The following is a 19,844-nucleotide window of genomic DNA, read 5'->3' on the forward strand; positions in this document are numbered from 1 at the left end:
TTTCACAGTTCACACTTTTCTGACTAGACAAATTAAAACACCGAGGAAAATTGAAAAATAACTGGATCAGGTGGATCCTGTTGCTGTATTTGGTCCTTTGTTTGTGTGCAGTCCTGCTCTGCCAAGCGACTGTGAAACTGCCTGGATACCTTTTGGGTAAATGCTTTGCATGTAAATCAAATATTTCCTAATTACCTTTCCTGAAAACTCCAGCTAAAATCAGAGCAAGATGAATTCTTCTGCTCAGGTATTTTTGACAAGTGAGGAAGGTGATGTAGGTCAGACTATGGCTTACGTCACGTTTTGGTAGTTCTGATTTTCTCCCAAAGACTTTCAGAGGAGTCACTGACTAAGGCTGTAGCCAGTCCCGGTGATGATGCAGCAGAAGGGACCGGTTTGGCTGCCAGCTCCCGACTCAGTGAGCTTTGCAGTGCTGGCAGGAACAAAAAGCAGTAAAAACTTGCCTGTCACTGAAGTCAGCAGCTCTCACAATGAATGCAAACAGGGGGCAAATCTGCTGAGTAAGAAGATGCCTTCCTACATGGTATCTTTAGAAACTAGAACTCTAAACAGACAAAAAAAGAGCTTAGAAATCAGCGGCTGCAAGCATGGAGTAAAATCAGGGGTGAGACTGAAAGCTTAAATGATAGCGGCAGCATTTGATGGTATCTCCCCACGCACATTATCCAGAGGGTGGTGAAGTATGATTCTCAAGCCATACGTTTGCAATTTAGGTTGCATTTTGGCAGGCTAGTTCGGACTTGAGGCAGAGGTAAACTTCGGGCTCTTTTTTGAGGAGGCAAGTAAAGAACAGCTCATCCTCGGCAGCAGAGCGCTGTCCTGCATGGCCATCTGGAGTTGCATTTATCGGGGCTGCAGGAAGGGGTTAGTGAGAACCACTAACATAATCGGCTTTTCATTTCTTACGAACGCCCATCCTGACATTCGAACGTTTTCCTGTGTGCATGGGGAAAGCCAGTTTCACCTGGGCGTGAGGGTGCTCCGGCACGCCTGGACACCACGGGCACTGCGGGGTCGAGTGCGCGGGGTGGCACCCCCGCTTCGGTGCTCGGGGTGGGCAGCCCCGGTTTTGGCACGGCCGGGTCTGGCCAAGCGCACGTGTTGCCGGTGCTCGGGGAAGGCACGGCCAGCAAACAGCTCCTGCTCGGCTGGGGGAGCTCAGCACCGGGGAGCTGCCGTCGGGTCCCGGTGCCGTCCGGGAGAAGCCGCATCTCCGGCCCCGCGCTCGGCCCAGATGGCGCCGGCTCCCACAGCCCCTCGTTCTCGGGGCCGGCCGGTCCCGCCGCCCCCCGCTCCGGGGCATTGTCCGCCGCGACCCCCGCCCCGCGGCCCGCCCCGTCCGCAGCCCTCCCTCCCTCCTCCGCCCGGCCCTGCCCCTCGCCCCTCTCATCCCCAAAGGCCAATGGAGACGGGATGCGGAGAGTAGGGCCGGGACGGGCGCGCCGGGGCCGCTCCGTCCGTGCGCAGTCTCCTCCCCTCGGGCGCTGACCGGTGTGTGGGGCGGCCGGCGGGGCATGCCCGCCGCGTCCCGCTGAATGGCGCCGCTCCGCCCGCTGCTGCTGCCGCTGCTGCTGCTGCCAGGTGAGCCCGGCCGAGCCATTGTCCGACCGAGCCCCGGCGCCGCCGCACGTGGCTTTATTTATCCGGCGGGACCGGCCGGGGAGGGAGCGGGAACTGGGACCGGCCGGGGAGGGAGCGGGAACCGGCCCCGGCCCCCGCGCTTTGTTCGCGCCGCGCAGACGGGGCGGGAGGAGCGCCGGGCGGACCCTCCGCGCTCCGGCGAGGGGCTTTGGCTGGCGATTCCTTGTAAAATCAGCCTTTTTACGACGCGCCCCTCTCCGGCTCCGTTGGCAGCCTCGTAAAATCGGCGAGCGGCCGCACCTGCCCGGCCGCCCCGCCGCTGCGGGGGCATCTCCCGGGCCGCGGCGGTGCTGAGGGCGCTGGTTCTCCGGGGCGCAGCGCGTTTGAAAACGAGCGGGCAAACGCCGCGGCGTTTTACAGCCCGATGGCTCCGCGCCGCTTGGAGTCAGCACCAAGTTTCCCAGGAGTTGCCCGAGTTCGGAGCGCGGAGCGTGTGATAGCGATAGCTTTGCCTCGTGCTGCGAGGATGACTCGCAGCGCGCTTGGTAACTCGCACGTCTCTGCTTACACGTCTGTCCTTACAGGCAAAATGTGTTTGTTTTTTTTTTTTTTTTTTTCCCCCCCTCTCTCTCAGGAGTGTGGTGCTTTAGCGAACTGTTTTTTGTGAAAGAGCCTCAGGACGTTACTGTCTCAAGGAAGGATCCGGTGGTTTTAGACTGCCAAGCCCGTGGTGAAGCTCCTATAACCATTACATGGCTGAAAAATGGAGGCAAAGTGTCTGAAAATGAACGGATCTACACTTTATCCAATGGCTCGTTGTATATCAGTGAGGTGGAAGGAAAAAAAGGAGAGCTGTCTGATGAAGGATTTTACCAGTGTTTAGCTCTGAACAAATATGGGGCCATTCTCAGTCAAAAAAGCCACCTCACTCTAGCAAGTAAGTCCCAGCTCTTGTTTATTAACCTGCTTGTGAGTTTGTGACGGCAGTTCCCTGAACAGCACACAACAACCTATCCTTTTGATTATGTACCTGAAAAGTTCAAGTATAAAAGTACAGAGCAATTCTGTAGAAACTTTGTTTCTTTTTCAATGTTTAAAGAGTATGAGAAAAACTTACTGTGGTCCCTGATGTGGCAGGAGAGGCTCTGCCACCTGTGAGGCCTCTTGAGCAGTGGTGCCATGTGTGGGTGGCTCAGTGGGTGTCACCAGTCTTGGGAGCAGGTGATGATGCAGAATTATGCTGACAACGGGCTACAGATGTCATGGGTCTTGTTTCCCAAGTGCTGTTCTGGCAGCCTTACAAGGGTTATCTACAGATCTGATAAAAAAAATAAAAAAAATTCCTTGTTCAGTAGCTTGATGTGTTGTGCCATCTCGGGGCAGGGCAGAATGATTGTCTATCTTTGGGAGAGAAAAGAGGGGAGAGGTTTTCTGGGCAACTGTGAGGCTTATATTTCCAAGGCCTTGCTTTTCTGGCACGTGTGTTCAGCCAAGCAGATGCGGGTGCTGTCCCTTTTGGGCCTGTTACGTGGTTCCAGTAGGAAGTGAGAGTCACATTTCTAGAGTGACTCCGGACTGCTGGATGAATGGTGAAGGAAATAGTTGTGTCTAAGTGCCTTTATGGCTTTAACAGTCTGACCCCGGGTGTTTGTTGCCCTCTGTTTTCCTACCACCTTTAAACATATTGAGCAAGAGATGTGTGCTAGGAACTGAATCCTGTGCCTCTTTCCATGGCAGTGCAGAGCTTTGCCACTAGACTGCTTCTACAACACCATCACCTTTTGCTTCCCAAAAGTACATGGGAATGTACTTTTCAAAGAAAAGTAAATTTTCTCAAAGTAAAGAAAACTTTCATTTCAAAGAAAGTATAACATAGAAAGTACACAGTTTATGTAGTCTTCTCATGTTCCCTCTATAATAGGACTTAACTGATGAACTTAATCTAATAGGAAGAGACTTCCTTTGACCTCTTCAACCCTGTTCTTAGTAGCAAGTTGCACAAAACTTGTGGTACTGGTACCTTTGTGGAAACTTCACATTAGTTGTAAGTTGTAGCTTTTCCTAAATTCAACCTGTAACTAGTTAATTGGTACATTAGCTTACATTAAAAACTGTGTGAATGTTGACATTTGGTTTTTTCTGCGTGCTTCTGAACTGATTGTAAAAACTGTCCATAAGATACCCCAGGAAGGTGTGAAAAACCTTGTTCAGTGAGCCAGAACATTGGGCCATTCAAAGCCAGCCTGGAAGCAGGTGGCTCCAAGTAAGTGATGAGTTTTCACGTGCTGTAAGAGCGTGAAACTCTGAGCTCTCGATTTCAAAAACCTGCCTACTTGTTTCGTTGCATCGTGGCATCTCACTCACGTACAGGATTGACAGACCAAGCAATACTTGGGTACTTTTGGTGAAATGGTGAAACATGTATTAATATGTTTGACATTTAATTTCACATCACTATGTTTCAGAGTGTCAACACCATTATTAACTAGACTGAAGAAAACCCTTCTTAAGTGGATATGATTGTTTTTGGTTGTTAACCAACATAAAGCTAAGCAGTGGCTGATGGATTCTATATGTAGGACTGGAAAATTCACTTTAAATCAGAGACATTGCAGGATGAGCTGTATGCTCAATATCAGAGAACTTCTGGAATAGTACAGAGCACTATGTAGTACAGCATAGTAACGCAGAGGTAATATCTGGTTTTATTCAGATAGTACTGAACTTTTGTAAATGTTTATTTCTCAGGTGTATGTTATTTCACCTGAAAGGTACTTTGATTTTGTTTTGTTAATTTTCTCTTGTGGACCAATAGCTTGCATGCTGTGGAGTGAGACTCTTGTTTTGCAGCCCTTTTTTTTCCCCCCTTCCTCTGCTCCTCTGTAGGACTGTGACAAAAGGCTTCTTTTTCTTCTTTGAATACTTGAAAGGTTTTCTGTGGCTGTTGGAGAAAACTGGAAGAGATAGCGGATCCATAATGATCACAGTAGGTGTTGTTGACTTAGTGATTAAGTGGTTAACTAGTGGTCAAACATGAAGTTATCCTATGCAGCAGTCTCTTCTCTTTAGTCAAGCACCAATCTGACCGGTTTCAGAATGTCATCTTTACTGTGAAGCTGTGAAATTAGGCAGTAATTTGTATTGTTATAATTTGGAGCCCATAACATGTGCAAAATTCGTTTTCTCTCTCATTTTCACAGTGTTCCTGCCTGCTATCATGAGTTGATTGAACGTTGCAGACATTTTAAGTGAAATAAATGAAAGCCTTGTGGGGATTTTGTAGCCTTATAAGTTTGTTTAGAAGCAGTTGCTGCAAAGGCAAATTACCTTGTGGTCAGGGTACAGAAGGAACTATACATATTAAACAGGTAGAGAATAGGCATTAAATGGGCATTCTTTCTTTAGAGGAAAAAAGCAAATGCCCTCTTCAGTTACTGGTAGCAGCAGGGTGCGAGGATGTTCTTTTACTTTGCCTGGTCAGAGGTTTTGCCAATAAGCTTATCTTTTGCTTCAGAATTGTAATGTTTAGTGTTGCATTTGAAAATCAAAAAGTTTAATCTGTCCAAGAGTTTAAGATCTGAACACACAAGGAGATCAGGTCTTGGTTTCTAAAGTTAGAAACTGGAAGCTGAAGGTTGCACTCTTGGCAAGAATCCCATTATTCATGTGCAAATTAAGAATTCACAGGGTTAAAAGGTTAGAAACTGGCCAGGATGAGGTTTACCCTTGTGATAAAGAGCAGATGACCCTCATTCATTGGCCAAAGCTTTCATGTAGCTCCTCTGCAAAGTTAGTGATTGCCATGAATTGTTCTTGAGGAATGCAGAAATTCAAATGTGAGCAGGCCTTTCCTTAAGTGTCACTATGGAGCCTTATCTCCCGAGCACATCAGAGTAGGTCTGCAGGGACAGGGTTCCTCCCCAGAGGCCCCAAGGCTTTGCTTTCCTGTTGTTCATCCATGCACAAAAGAATTTGACTAATTTAGGGCTTTTTTTTTTTTTTTTGTGAGATCCCCCTACTTTTTAAAAGGAAACTGTGGTGCTGAGGTATTGCTTAGGTAAAACTAAATATTGGTTTAGAGTACATGCCTGTAGTTGATTGCAAAGCAGGCTGATTGATGTGGGGGAAAAGAGGAGGTCCTGTGTGCTTCTTTGTGAGGCTTCATGTGGGGGTAAAGTGATAACAGTTAAGAATATGACTTACTCAAAATTCAACTTACTGCTGCCACTGCTACTGAGAGAGGTCTCGTTAAATGGAATATAAAAGGAATGTGGACTGTGGAGAAAGTCCCTTTGGTATGACTTTGAATCAGCCAAAAGAAAACAAGCTGAAATTTTTGTATTCCTGCATTTTTAAATTGTAACAATGTAACCACAGTTTACTAAGATTCTGTCTAAAAATAAAACTTATACCTCCAATAAGATAGCATTAAGAAAAAATGGAGAAGGTGGATCATGTTCTGAAGCCGGTAATTCAGAGTAGTGATTGGACAGGATGCTCACTGTTTATTTCCTTTGCACAAAAAGTGGAAATGGAAGTCTTAAGATGGTTGGATGGTATATAAACAACATTCCTAGATAACCCTTTCTCCTCTTGTAACTTGGGTGAATTGACTTTAATGTTTGTAAATTACAAGAAATGTACAGGTTTCTACATTTCACAAGAGTGAAAGGTTATGCAAGCAGAAGGTTTTTGGGAACTTGCTCCAGGAGGAAACCGTGTGTGCTCACTGCACTGCAGTTTGTGAAACGCTGGGTCCTTTACACATTGCAGGCTATACTTTGGGAAGAACTCATAATTTTGCTTACCTGCTGTGCCAGAGATGTGACTTCTGGTCCCACTGTCCTGCCAGTAATTGGCCATATTTATGTTTTCATAGCCTAACAACATCTTCTGCTCTGCTTTTAAATATTTCCACTAGGGAGTGCACCCAACTGAGCCTTATTCTGTGCTGTGACAATCGTGTTTTCTTAGCAGTTCCAGCTGTTTGTTCCCACTTTTGCATTGTGCTGTTCCTTGTGTGGGCACAGCTGCATGTGTGGCTAACTGAACAGGGAACTGAGCTGGGTTAAAATAATAGAATTAAACCAAAAGATGGTGTTTAACCCAAATGAGTTCCCTGATATGGTTTGTCTTGGAGCCACTCAAAGTGATTGCACTGATGTAACTGAGAGGACTGATGTGGAGGTGGGAAGACTCAATGGAGGCTGGTTTAATTTAAATTCCAGTATTTAAGGCAGGACCATGAGGCTCAGTGTTTTGGTTAGCAATGCCAGTCAGTATCAGTGAAGAACAGTAAGATTTTTGTTCTTTAACTCAAATATCCTGAAGAAATAAGAAAACTGGGAAATATTTTCCTTCTTAACTATTCTCATTGTAGGATTTTCCTCTAGAACTCCCCCAGGCATCTTTTGACCCCCTGAAGCCCTACAGCACTTTAACAGCATCCTTTAAAGATACTTTAACAGCATCCTTTTAAGACATAACCAACAGTTCCTTTTTTTTTTTTTTTTTTTTTTTTTGGTGCTTTCAGCAGTGACTGGTCTGCACCTGTAAGAGCTCTTCCACAGACTAAGGGATGGGCTTTTATATTGTTACTAGGATAAAAAAAATATACACAATTTTGTTTAGTGCACACAAACAGTGTTTGTTTCCATTGCCACCTTACTTGAGAAGTGAGCTTTTCATGGGTTTCCTCAACACCCCATTTTCAAATTTGTGTCAGGCATAACGCCAAACTGAGGCGTTCCATGCCCTTGCTTTTCTTCCTAGCTAGTAAGACCAAAGCTGTTGGGATTTTTACGAGGTTTTATCACCGTAACTTTATAATGTATAAACTTTTTACCAGCTTCTTTTTCAAAAGAATGCTCAGTCTTTCTGGTAGTGTACTCTGTAGCTAATAAAACCTTCACCTACCTGAGAAATGTTGAAGGGAAACGTGGTACCGTGCTCGATGTTGTTCAGAGCTGTGACCATAAGCACTCAGTTCTTACCTGGTGCAAGTTCTGTGTGAGATGTGTGCACTAACCTGGGGAGATTTCTTTGCTCCTTGCAAAGCAATGTATGGCAGCAAAAGATGCTGCTCTGTTCCTGCAGCGTGGTGCTCCCCCCCACCGCTCCCTTTCTTCCCCCTCCCTCTTTCTCTGCATTTCTTGGTGGAGAAATTGTTGAAAGGGCATTCAATAAGGCCCCCTTTTGTCAGCCAGCTCTGATTATCCTAAAGAAAAGGATCTCACTCTGAGCAGTTGTTTGCCTAGAGACTTGTTGTCACGTCTTCACAATTTAACAGCTGTGGCTATTGATGGTGTGCAGAACAATTTAAGACAATGACAAAAGAGAATCTTGGAGGAAGAATTTAAAAGTTGCTAAGCTTTTCCCTACAGAAATATGGTCACGTCCGTTGTTGGACAATTTGTGCGTAGTTTTTGTTTGTTTTTCTCAGGATTTTGTATTTTTTGCACATTTTATCTCCAAAATTGTGGACATAATCTTTTGTTTAGTTTTGCATTGTTTTGGTTTTTTGGTTGTTTTTTTTTTGTTGTTGTTTTGTTTCATCAATAGGCCCAGCTGTTAAATTGGGATTGATTACTTCCAGTCTTTATAACTGGTAATCACCACCTAAGTGAAAAAGTAATCAACAATGTCAAGACTCCACATTTTGTTGAGTAAGTGTGGCTTGTATGGTCAACATTAGTTACCAGGGTCAACCTCTAGGTAGCTTTTAAGCAGCAGCAGCATTTTAAGCGGTGTCTACATTTTAAAGTTGATTGTCTCAGCAATCGAGTTAGCGGTGGGAAAAAAAATTGCACTGGATGATTTGTGCTGGGAGTTAGAAATCGATCTGGCAGCCTTCCAAAACCTACATCTGTAGTGGAAACAATTTTTGGTTGTATGGATTAAATAGTTACTTTGTAAAGACGTAAACAGCAGACTTAGGAAGGAGATGGTTGTGGAACCATCTAAGTGTGGATGGTTTATCTGTGACTTACCTTATGGAATTATTATAACCTCTTCTGGTTTTTCTGTGTGTAAAAATTCTGGAGGGAGATGGTCTTCCTAATTTATTAGAGGAAAATATAAGTAAGCATTACTAGACAGATTTTTTTTTCCCTGCTGCTTTTACTTTGTTTCATAACTCTCAGTAATATTTCTGTAGTTTTTTTTTTCCAATGAAATCAAATTTGATCTTCTGAGGTGAGGGGAAGTCTTTTTGGTTTTAAAAACATGAATGTTCTCAAAGGCAAAATAAGCTGAGTGGCATCTGGATAATACAGTTGGCATCTGAATAATACAGTTGGCTTCTCAAGGTCCTGTTCAAAGAGCTTGTTTCTCAAGTGCCCATCTCTTGCACTTCTGGAAGGAGGTTTCTGACACACCAGTGCATCTGTAGCTTAGGGAAATAGTATCCTTTCCCCCTAGAGGCACACATGTCTGCTGTGTGCTCCTGAAGTTCACTTAGATTCTTATTATGATAACCCAAGAATGACAGAATGTGCAATCTTTGTATTTTATAGGGTAAAGATTTCAGGGTTCCCGAGTCCTTCTGTGCCACTGTTGCAGGAAATAACTTTTAGAATTCCCACTGTGGTCAGGCATTTTCTGAATTTGGCTGATGAGAAAGCTGTAAATTTTGCAATAGTTAAGCTTGAGGAAGTTATGTTTGCCTTTAGCCTGAAAGTTGTAGCCATTGTGATAGTATTCAGTGACTGCCCTCTTATTTGGTGGATGTCGGAGCAGTAGAATGCAATGTGAGAAATGAAATACTGAAAATGAAGTTGTTATAAAAGGCATAGGAATGCTGAGAACAAGCTTTATATCCAGAGCTTTTATTGGAATTTAATCATTTGAGGCAAAAGTCGCCGCGTACCAAGATATTGCTTCACCAGCCCTGGCAGGGTTACTGGGGACTAAGCTACTGGGGAGGAAGTCAGCAAACAGTGCAGTTATTTAACCTTCTGTAATCCTGGTTCTTCCATTTATACCTGTATAAACTGATTTCCTCCTCTGACTAAAGTGGTGAGAATACACTCATTCCCATAAACTATTTGAAAATGATGTTATGATGTTGTTTCTGCATTTAGGCAAAGTTTTGAGGAAAGGAATGACTCCTGGAATACAAAACAGAAAATAGTGATCAACACTTCTCCTCTCAGGACATCACAGTTACATTTTGACTCCTATTTTATAGTTTTTTTCAACGGTAGAATACCACTGAGCAAATTACATCTCCAGCCTTTGACAAGAACCGTGTTTGAAAGTGGTGTCTGCCATCAAAGCCCTGGTGAAGTTCTGGACAGCAAGGTCTGAGATGGTTGTTGTTTCAGAGTGGTGACAGCAGTGTGTTGTGAAAAGCATGACTAACTGCAGAGAGGGTCTCTGATATATCTACAGAATCTTAGGAAGAAAACTTCCCACATACTGGCTGATGTCAAGGGACTGGTGGTGGGATGAGTTTTGTCTCAGAACATTGCAATTCACTGTATCTGTGTTCAGTGGAACATCTTTGCCAAGCTCATGTTTTAAGCAGGTGCTGGAATGGGCAATAGATTCCATTCTGTTCAGGTTTTTCTGAATTGCAGCTTTGGGTGGGACAAATATCATCTTAATCTCCTACCCTCAGAACATGCTAAAATTATGATTTTGATTTTAATAATAGCAATAATTTACCTTGTCATGGTAGGTAGAAGGACGTGTCATGGAAATTTGCTCTTAAACTCTGAGGCACAGTAGTTTAATTTTGAAATCATTTGCTTATGAGAGAGAGCTTTAAAAGAAATAATTACCTGATTGACTAGGCATAACAGGTACGTGAAAGTCATTACAAGCATTAAACATGTCATCTGGTGTTAGTTTAACTGCCCCCAGCTATGTATTAAAAGAAGTCTTTACAGGTTGTGGTGTGTGTCTTGTAGATAGTCATGGATGAATGTTGGAAACTGGAGGGGATTCTGTGAGCAGAAGCAACTCTGTATCTTGAGATTGGATTTTTAGTGTCTTCAGATAAATAATCCTGGTTGCATTGATTGGTTGCATTGTTTGTTCTCACTTCAGTAGATCAGAATTTCTTGTGTAAAATCTTAATGTTTTGGGGTTTTTTTTGGCTCTCCTTTGAGCCATTTCAGATTTAAGACAAAACGAGATGAAATAAGTTTAGAAAAACAACTTACATCTCAGCCTTTGCAGTGTGAGCTGCTCCTGTGAAGCAGCAGTGTTCCATCTTCTCCCTCTAAAATCGTGGAAGTCCTCTATCAGCGTGTTTTACAAAGTGGGCTGGTCAGTTCTTTTAAGCTGTACTGAGGGTAAGTCACTTTCTGTACACCTTAAAATGGAGAAGAAAACGTATCAAATAAAAGAGCTTTTCATTTATTTGCTCATCTGTTCTAACATTCAGAATTCTCTCATCTTTGTCCCCTCCCGTGTTCCCACTCTTTTCTCTTTCTCACCAGGTGCAGGCTGGTTTTGCTGCATTTAGTTAGTTTTTGTTTTTTCCTTTTCTCTTACAAATTGTCACATATGTGCTATATCATTGCTGTGGATCTGCAAAACTGCTTCTGGTGACCCCTCCTTTCTTATTCCTTATTGATGACTGGAAGGAGGTGCTGTTTTCCAGTGGAGCTTATTTTCACAGCTGTGGCAGAGGAGGGAAGTGTCATAAGATACTTTAAGGTCAGTTTTGACCCCAAATTTAGATGAGGTAAAAATGATTTGACCAGAATCTGTCTGTCTGTTACTTAAAATCAGATAATAATTATGATTAAGAAAAAGCTGTTTTGATAGCCATCACAATACTATGCAATAAAAACAGCTCAGTGTTACACAGTATTGTTTTTTGTTTTACAACCTGTTACAACTGGAAGTTATCAAATAAGACATTACCTTTCAAAGAAACTTCTAAAAGTAATTTTAAAGCCTTTGAACATGCAGAAGAATTTTTACTCCTGCATGTACAATCTTCAACATATTAATAAATTGTTTAGGTGACTTATCAGCAAATTAACTAGTGTAAATTATTAAATTACCATTTCACTGTCCACATCAAGATCTCTAGTAAACCTCTAATAACTGTAACATGTGCCTCAGGCAGAGCTGTGCATTATGTATGTTCTTTGTAACGAGAATTCGTTGACTTTATGAAGCCATTGACAGACATTTATCATTTTGTTCATTAAACTTGTCTGTGACATCCGGTAAATTGATGTTAACTTGAAATATTCTCTGGGAGTTCTGGCACGACTCTGTCATTTTGCCTGAGGAGAGAAACTTTGTACATAGTGGGTCCCAAATTACAAGGGTGAAACTTCCTTCCCCCACCTCCTCTCCAAAAGCCTAAGTGAGCACATGACCAGCTCTTTTTTTTCCCCTCTTGCTTGTAATGCTTATTTATGCAAACAGCCCTGTGGCCCACAGTTTGCAAGCAGATTTATCATTGATCTTCAATAGAGGTTGAAAGTGGATACTGCTTTTATTAGTTCAGCCAGTCTGTGCCGGAAAGGCAGCTCAATTTTATCCCACAGTGCACAAGAAATTAACTGTGGAATTCATGGTAGTGCTGATGGGAGTTTTGTGACATCCCCAGCACGTGGCAGTTGGTCCTGTTTTTAATGGTCACAATCTTCACCTGATGTTGCTTATTGGGGATTCTCACAGAGTGTATGATGGGTGACCAAATGCATTGCTGGAAGCCTTTAGAATACATTGTAGGGCAGTGCCTTGTTTGGTCTTTTGAAATTACTGTGTTTGGAATGAACAGTATTTCCTTCATTCTGCTCTTGAGCAGTGTGCTCTTCTCCCAGTGTGCAAAAAGATACACACTTTAACACCTGCCAGTGTTTGATTTCTGTGGATTACTGTCTCTCATAATGGTAGAGGTTGTTAATAGGGTATCTGCCCACCTGCTAGTGTTCCTGTTGTGCTACCTGAATCCAACTGTATCGGGGATATTTCTAAATGGACTTCATAAATTTGATATAATTTGACTAAAATATTTATTAATAGACCTAAGATAATATTTGGATTGCAAAACCTTCAAAAAATGGAATATCCAAAAATATATTACATAAAATTTTTGTCTTTTGAGGGAAAGAGTAGAGCAGTTGGCTCTTTAAAATATATCGTGTCTCACTACATAATAGTTCACTGGATTAAATGAATTTATTGATTTCTGCTTCTTTACTGACACACATTTATGAGCAGTTTCTTTGGCACCATGGCCACGTGTCAAAGGTCATAACTTTCCTTCACTGTGGAAGAATAAAAGCTTTCAGATGGTGAATCCCTGAAATCTAAACAGGGCTTTATCCCCCCTTCCCCCCTCAATATAATTACTGTGTTTGCATAGATTTAAAATAAATAAACCAAAATAATAAAAACTATGCATGCTAAAGGAACCCCTATATTATCTATCATAAAATAGTTGCAGGAAACTCTCTGGATAGAAGGCAACATATCTAATCTGCTAATAGGTGTCCTTGTGGAGCACATGGTAGTATATTAGGCTCGTTTATGGCCAGAGACTTGATTGAAAATTGTCAGTTTTAAGAACAAAATAAACATTTCTCATGAAGAATTTTACTATATTCAGTTTAGAAACAGTTTTCTATTATAGCCACGTACACTTTGAGCACCAGAGGTGATACTGGAAGTAGATCCTACTGAGAGAATGAAGCACATTCATAATCTCTGCTTTGTGTTTAGATGACTGTTTATAATGTTGACATTTTCTTTAGTGCCCTTCATTTAGTATTAAGTAGCCTGGGGGATTTTGGTTGTGTACTAGATATGAAAGTCCACTGATGACATAAACATGAAGCTATTAAAGAAGAAACTGCAGAGAAACATAAAGAAGTTTAATGAGTCCACTAGTTTGCTAGAGCTGGCTTGAGGTAAGTAGGCAGGAGTAGTGTGGATTTGGGACTTTCTGGGAAGAGCTACTAACTGGTAGATTAGCTCGGGCCATGTCAAGAAATAGCAGTGTGAAGGTAACCTCACTGAGGTGTTACTTTGATTTAAAATAATGAAAATGTTTGTGTTAGGTAAGGGGATATAGGTTTGAATCGTCAGTGTGGCCTGGCTATAGTCCTCTTAGCAAGGCTGTTTCTGAAGGAATAGCAGAGCCCAGAGTTGTTTCAGTGGGAAAAACACCTGCCCCAAGGAAGAGATTTGGCTGCCAGACATTATTTTTGCATAGTAGAAATGAAGCCTGTTGATGCTTTTGATCGTGATTCTTGCCAAAAAAATACAAGTGCTAGACTTTTCTTCTGCTTTTTTTTTTTTTTTGGTGTGTGCAAATGATGATTCTATTCTAAGGGGCTGGTGTCATTCTCCTCTTAAATATTTGTACTGCAGAACTGTAGTTGTAAGTTTCTGACATGTTACCCTTTTGGGTAGAAATTTTTCATGTCAGTATCCATCTCTTTGCTCTTAATTTTTTTTAATACAAAATACTTCGTCAGGACTGTTTATCCTAAATTAATTTATTCCCTAGAACAAATCTAAGATAGAACTGTGTTCTCTGTATTTTTGTTTTTCACCAGGACAGCATGGGAATGTCTACTTAGGCAACAGAGACATGGGATTTGTTGGGGAAGTGGTCTTTGTGTCTGGCAGTAGCTTTTGTTGTTGCTATGACTATAACTGGTTGCCCTGTAAGTTCTGAGGAAAAATCTCAAACTTTTTTTTTTTTTTTTTTGGCACATGTTCAGCCCGGCCTCACTCAGCTTGACTTGCTGGAGACACAGAAGGTGCTGTCTGTGCTTGTGAACACTGAGCTGGGCTTTCCCTCTAAGCAGTCCTAGACAGATGTAACTTGCTCTTTTTTTTTTTTTCCCCTGTTCTGCATTAATGAGGAGCTGAAGTGTGATCTAACACTGCCCGGAGAAACCAGCTGGCATGGAAAGCTGGAAACAATGGTCTAATTACCTGAAGAGGAAGTTTGGGAGGGGAAGAGGGTGAGGTGGAGGTGTGAGCAGTCTCATGTGTCTAGAGGTCAGGGTGGGTAAGAGAAGTGCATTGGTGGGAAGGGGCTGGTGCTCAGGAAAATGTTGTGGAGAGAGGCCTGGAACTGGTTTTGTTTGGAGGTTGCCATTGGGTACAAGGTGGGAGTAGGAGAGGACTAAAGGTCTGGCAAAGACTGACTCAAGAGAGTGTGCCCATCAGAGCAGCTCATCTTGGAAGGTTGGTCCAGGAGGCCTGGGCTTCCCTTGGGAACTTCAGGAAGACAAAGAATACCCTCCCAGTCAGGGGAGCTTTAGAGCATTAAAAATACATTACTGCTTCTGCCAGAGCTTCTCCAATGTGTGACATGAGTCTGCCTGTCTCTACTTTCCATGGGGAGTCTGTGATTATGGGTTTCTTATGGTCTCAGTGTTTGATAGGAGGTTCTGAGGTTTGATCAGTTTGACCAAGCTTGGGGGAACCATCCATGGCTGCAACACGTGGAGTGCTGTGAAGGATCAGTGTCCTGGACACATAAATTTGGTGAATATTTCAGTCCACCATCCAACTGTTTGTCCATACCCAACAGTAAAATTAAAATAGTAGTAGAATGTAATCTTAAGGTGTTGTTTGAATGTAGATGCATTAACACTTGGGAAGAGCTGTAGTGCAGAGCCCTGCAGAAAAGGCCATAGGGAAGTTGGTAACTCTGTTTTCAGGGCAGTGCTTAACAGAGTGTAATAAACAAGGAATGAGGCCACACACTGAACAGAGAGGAGAAAACAAAATATTGAATAGATGCTCATTATGTGAGCACCATTCATTTGGTGCTGTGAATAGTGGGGGAAGTGTGATTGTGCAGTTGTATTGTTTCCTGAAGCATGTATATAAACAGTGCAAATCAGTTACATAAACAGCTTCGTTTCTCCAGTTTCCCAGCTTCTGGGCATTTGAGTTTGGAAATTTTCATACTGTGTTGTACACACACGTAAGAGACACATATACTGAATGCTGTGTTAGTGGGGGAGTTTGAGGGTTAGCTTCATTTATCAAAAGATGTATGTAATACAAAGAACCCTGCAATAAATATGCTTGGAAGTATTAGAGTTTTATATGGGCAAGGTGTCATGAAAAAAGACTTGTTAACAGAGGGCCTTGTGGCAACTTTCCAGACAAGTAAGTTTGTCAAAACTTTTTTGATTCAACCAAAACATGGGCTGGTGTCTAAGCATGTGTTTGGCAATACCTTTAACTTGATGATAAAAGTCCTCAGGTAATATTCTTTATATATACATATATATATACACATGCTTATCTATACACTCTCTGGTGTTTGTCAGGGCGAACTTTACTCTCTCTGTGACCTGACTGAGATGAAATTGGGTTTATTGCTGGTGTGCAGGAGAAGGTTTTTGAGGTGCCATGCAGGACTGTGGGCTCCAGTACAGTGGAGGTGTTAGCAATGGTGGGTTTCACCTCCTCCTTCATCTAATCTGCCTTTTCTCTCAAGTACAAGTATTTACTCCAGCACATAGCCTAGAGTACCACCTACTTGTTGGGCTACAGGTATTAACACTGAGCCATAGGGCAGCTTTTTGGAAATACAGCCCCACAATCATGACTAGAGGAAAGCCCTAATATGTAGTTTTTTCTCTTTATTTTTTTCTTTACCTGGCACATTTATGTAAAGAATCTCAAGGCAGTGAAGTATTCAAGACCTTATGCCTTCAGTGCAATGTCTGCACCTGGATCCTCTTGGGGATCCAGCACCTTTGGGTGCTGGAACCTTCTTTCTCTGAGGATGTTTTTCACAGGCATGTTTGGAAGCTGGAACTATGAGAAAGGGTAAAGCATTATTTGTGTTTATTTTAATTGTCCCTTTCGTTGCTATTTAGTTGCTGCCGTGTTCACCATTGTCTCTGGTTTATCTAAATAATGTTTGCCTGGCCTTTCACAAACTTGTGGTGAGGAAAGATGGTGACCACCTGAAACAATAATATCTGTGGCAGAATAGCCTGAGAACTTTAAATAACCAAAGGGGACGGTTTCCAAGGCAGCTCGGTGACCTTTGGATCCCAGAAGCAGACTATTCATAGAGGCAAAGCCTTTGTCCTGCTTTGACCAGTGGTCAGTGAACTCTGGCAGGCCCCTCGGCTCACCATCTTGGCCCTAGACCAGCAGCTGGTGATTGATTCATTTAACTGTCCAGATTCACATTCTTCTGTCAAGGACTTGTCAAGGAAGAAAAGGGTTCTATGGAGGGCTATTCATTTTACTAAAAGGAAGGGGATGTATTAAATGATTGAGTGGATTACTTTTGGGTCAGAAGAGTTCCTGCATTGCTCTGTTTTAATTCGGCCTTCAATCAAAGAGAGATTTAGTTTATCTGTGTGGTGTGGTGCTGATGCAGAGGGACAGATGATTTCAATTCCATCAGTGCAATAGGGTTGTTTGGTTTGGTTTGGTTTTTGTTCCCCCCCCCCCGCTTATATGATTTGTCCACCTCACTATTTTTCTGCTAACAAATCCATAGATTTTTGTGATTAGGGATATGAGATTTAAGAATATTAATTTCTATTAATCTCAGTTTTTATTTTGTGTGTTATATGAGTACTAATGCTCCTACTACCTCTCATATATGGTTTTAAGCAAGCCAGGAAAGCACTAAGTAAGTGAAAGATTAGTGTGTTGCCTCTGTTGTATATGAAGAGAAAACTGAGAAGAGAATAAATTCTACAGGATCAAACTAATAAATTACTTTCCTCCAGACAACACAGGCAACTGTAAAGCTGAGGGTAGAACCTGGTATTTTCTCTCTAGTCTCTGTTTTCACCTGATGAACAATAGTTCGTTGTACAAACCCAGAATTTTCTAAATGCTCAGGAGAGCTATCTGTCTGTTTTCGGCTGCTGGCTTAGAATCCCCTTTTTAAAAAAAGCAAGGAAGGTGTTTCCATGCTTTATTAAACTTGAGTTGTACCTTCAGTTTTATAATTAACGCATCCGAAAACCAACTGGAGAGGTGTGTTTCATCTTCCTCGTGTTGCCAGGCTCCTCTGTCCATCTGCCCTCCAGCTGGGTTGTGTTTCCTTAGCATTAGGATTTTCTTGCTGGTCCTCTTCATGAAGTAGTGAGAAAAGTATGTTGTTGCTTAGCTCCTTCCACTGGAAATAACAGGCATTAAAAAGCAGATCCCGCCAGTTAACCTCCTGCCTCTGTTTGAATGAACATGATGAGCTGCAGCAGATGAAATACGACCTTCAAGTTTCTTTACCCCGCTCTCATAAGCTATGTATTGTTTTGATTTGGCTTATTGGACACATTATGAGGGATTTCTGATTGGCTTCAGGCCAGGGTGTTATACTTGTACTGATGGAAGTTCAAGTGCATAATATAGAAGAAAATACAGTGAGGCTTGATCTGTTTTATTCTTTTCTTTCCCTCTTTTTTGAGGGAAAAGGGAGAATTTTGTATTTGTCAGGATAAATGAATGGCTTAACTAAAGAGCACAAGAGAGGAAGGAAGTCTGAGATAATACAACCTGACTAACTGCTCTCTGTTATGCACCTCTACGCGTATGTCAGAAATCTGGGATAAATAAAACACCTGTTGAATAGGCAGTGTCTTCCTTGGAGATCTGGTGGTATTCTTTCCATGCCTTCAGCATCAGTCCCCATTCTCAGAACTTGCTTGTTCCAGGCTGTTGTCTGAGATGGGGTTACTGGCTTCTCTGTGCTCCAGATAACACTTCCCTCAGTGCCTCCTTGGTGGCTTTGATTCATGGCCTTGGGTTGGAGATAAATAATGACCTTTTAAAAAAAATCATGGACAGGAAAAATGGATTGTCATTGTGTATTAGAAAACACAGGTAATCTAATAACCAAAGGTATTACCTACTTAAGTAGAAAGAACATGATTGTTTTCTTGCACTATGACTGGGCAAACTGGAAATCCAGCAATCCCACAATTGCCTCCCATCCACGCTGTCAATAGGCAAAGCTAGGTGACTTACTCTGGCGACACTGAAGTCAATATGCACTTCTGATTTGTTTTATGTGAAATTGCAGAAGTTGTAAACTCTTCCCCCTCTCCTACCTGGAATTTGTCAAATAAACATCTGACTAGAGGATTTAAGTAGCTTCAATAAATAAGTATTACTGAGAGTGCCTTTTGTTGCTTGGGTATTTTTGTGTGAAGTTTGTTTCTGATTTTCTCCCTGCTGTTCTCAAACTTTAGGACAGTCGGACTTCAGCTGTCCCTCTGTAGATTGTTTTTGTGGGCAAGATCTCTGGGCTGTGTTATGCAGTAGTGGGGCATTTGGTGACAGGGAAATGAGCTGCAGGCATTTGGCCCTTGAGAGTGGAGGCATTTCTTCTTGCCTTTCCCCACGGGAATGCTGAAATGTTGACATTTGGAGAGTCAGAAGGGCTTGAATTCCCAGCCCCTCTCCTCAGCGTTTTGCAGTGCAATTGTCTTTCATCCTGAGGGTCTGAAACACTGTAATCAAAAAATGGGGAAGAGTGCTCATATCTCTCGGGGATAGCATTTCTGACAGTCTGGGACTGACCAGCACTGCCATATCAGCTTACACTCATTCAGATGTGCACGGTGTCAGTTTGCCACTGGATGAAATGGACCCTCTTCCTCTGCCTTGCCCCAGATGTGAGGGAAGGCTCGGGGTGGGCGGAGCGGCACAGGAATGTGTGGGGCCCCTCTGCTGTCCTGGGATGTGCTCTGTGGTGCTGCCCCTGATTGATGAGCTGGGCAGGGTGAGGTGAAGAGAGGGTTTTGCATTCTGCTTAGGGTCTAGCTTTATTTTAGCCAGGAATAGCGTTTATTTATTTTTAGAGGTACGTGACTGATAAATAGAGGTCTTAACCCTTCTGCTGGCATCTGCAATGAAATTCATTGGTCAGAATGGGGCAGATTTATTCTTACAATGCTGCAACTCTTGTTGCTCAGTGCTGAAATTGTCCTTTCTGTGTTGCACTGAGTGATTATTGCATTTTTATTGTTCTCTGAGGAACCTTAGAATCATAGCAGTCAATCTTTAAATCTTTAATTTTCTATTTTTATCTTTCTTTGTGTGGGAGAGTTTTTTTGGTGTGGCTGTTTTTCGTGGTTTGTTTTTTTTTTTTAATTTTTTTTTTTTTATGCCAGATTAGGATAGTTGTGAAGGGACACGTCTTTTGTTGCAAAATCCTGCTTGTGTTCTGATCCTTGTCTTCGTGTTGTAAAGTGCAAAACTGTGCTGGATGTTCCCTATGCAACAGTTGGGCTATTAAGCAGAACTAATTCTTCACAGAATGG

The 19,844-nt window shown here is 42.4% G+C and overlaps 1 protein-coding gene across 1 annotated transcript in view; it reads left to right on the top strand.

Annotated features, from left to right (window-relative positions):
- Positions 1–1,535: 1,535 nt before the first annotated feature.
- The window catches only part of PRTG (protogenin), a 77,533-nt gene continuing 59,224 nt past the window's right edge, over positions 1,536–19,844 (top strand). Inside the window, 2 exon segments of the mRNA XM_050309379.1 lie at positions 1,536–1,602; positions 2,237–2,539. Of these exon segments, the coding sequence (XP_050165336.1) occupies positions 1,536–1,602; positions 2,237–2,539 (370 nt within the window).

The sequence above is a fragment of the Myiozetetes cayanensis genome, unplaced genomic scaffold (genome assembly GCF_022539395.1).
Source record: "Myiozetetes cayanensis isolate MyiCay16 unplaced genomic scaffold, myiCay2020 scf14, whole genome shotgun sequence".
NCBI classification, from domain to species: Eukaryota; Metazoa; Chordata; class Aves; order Passeriformes; family Tyrannidae; genus Myiozetetes; species Myiozetetes cayanensis.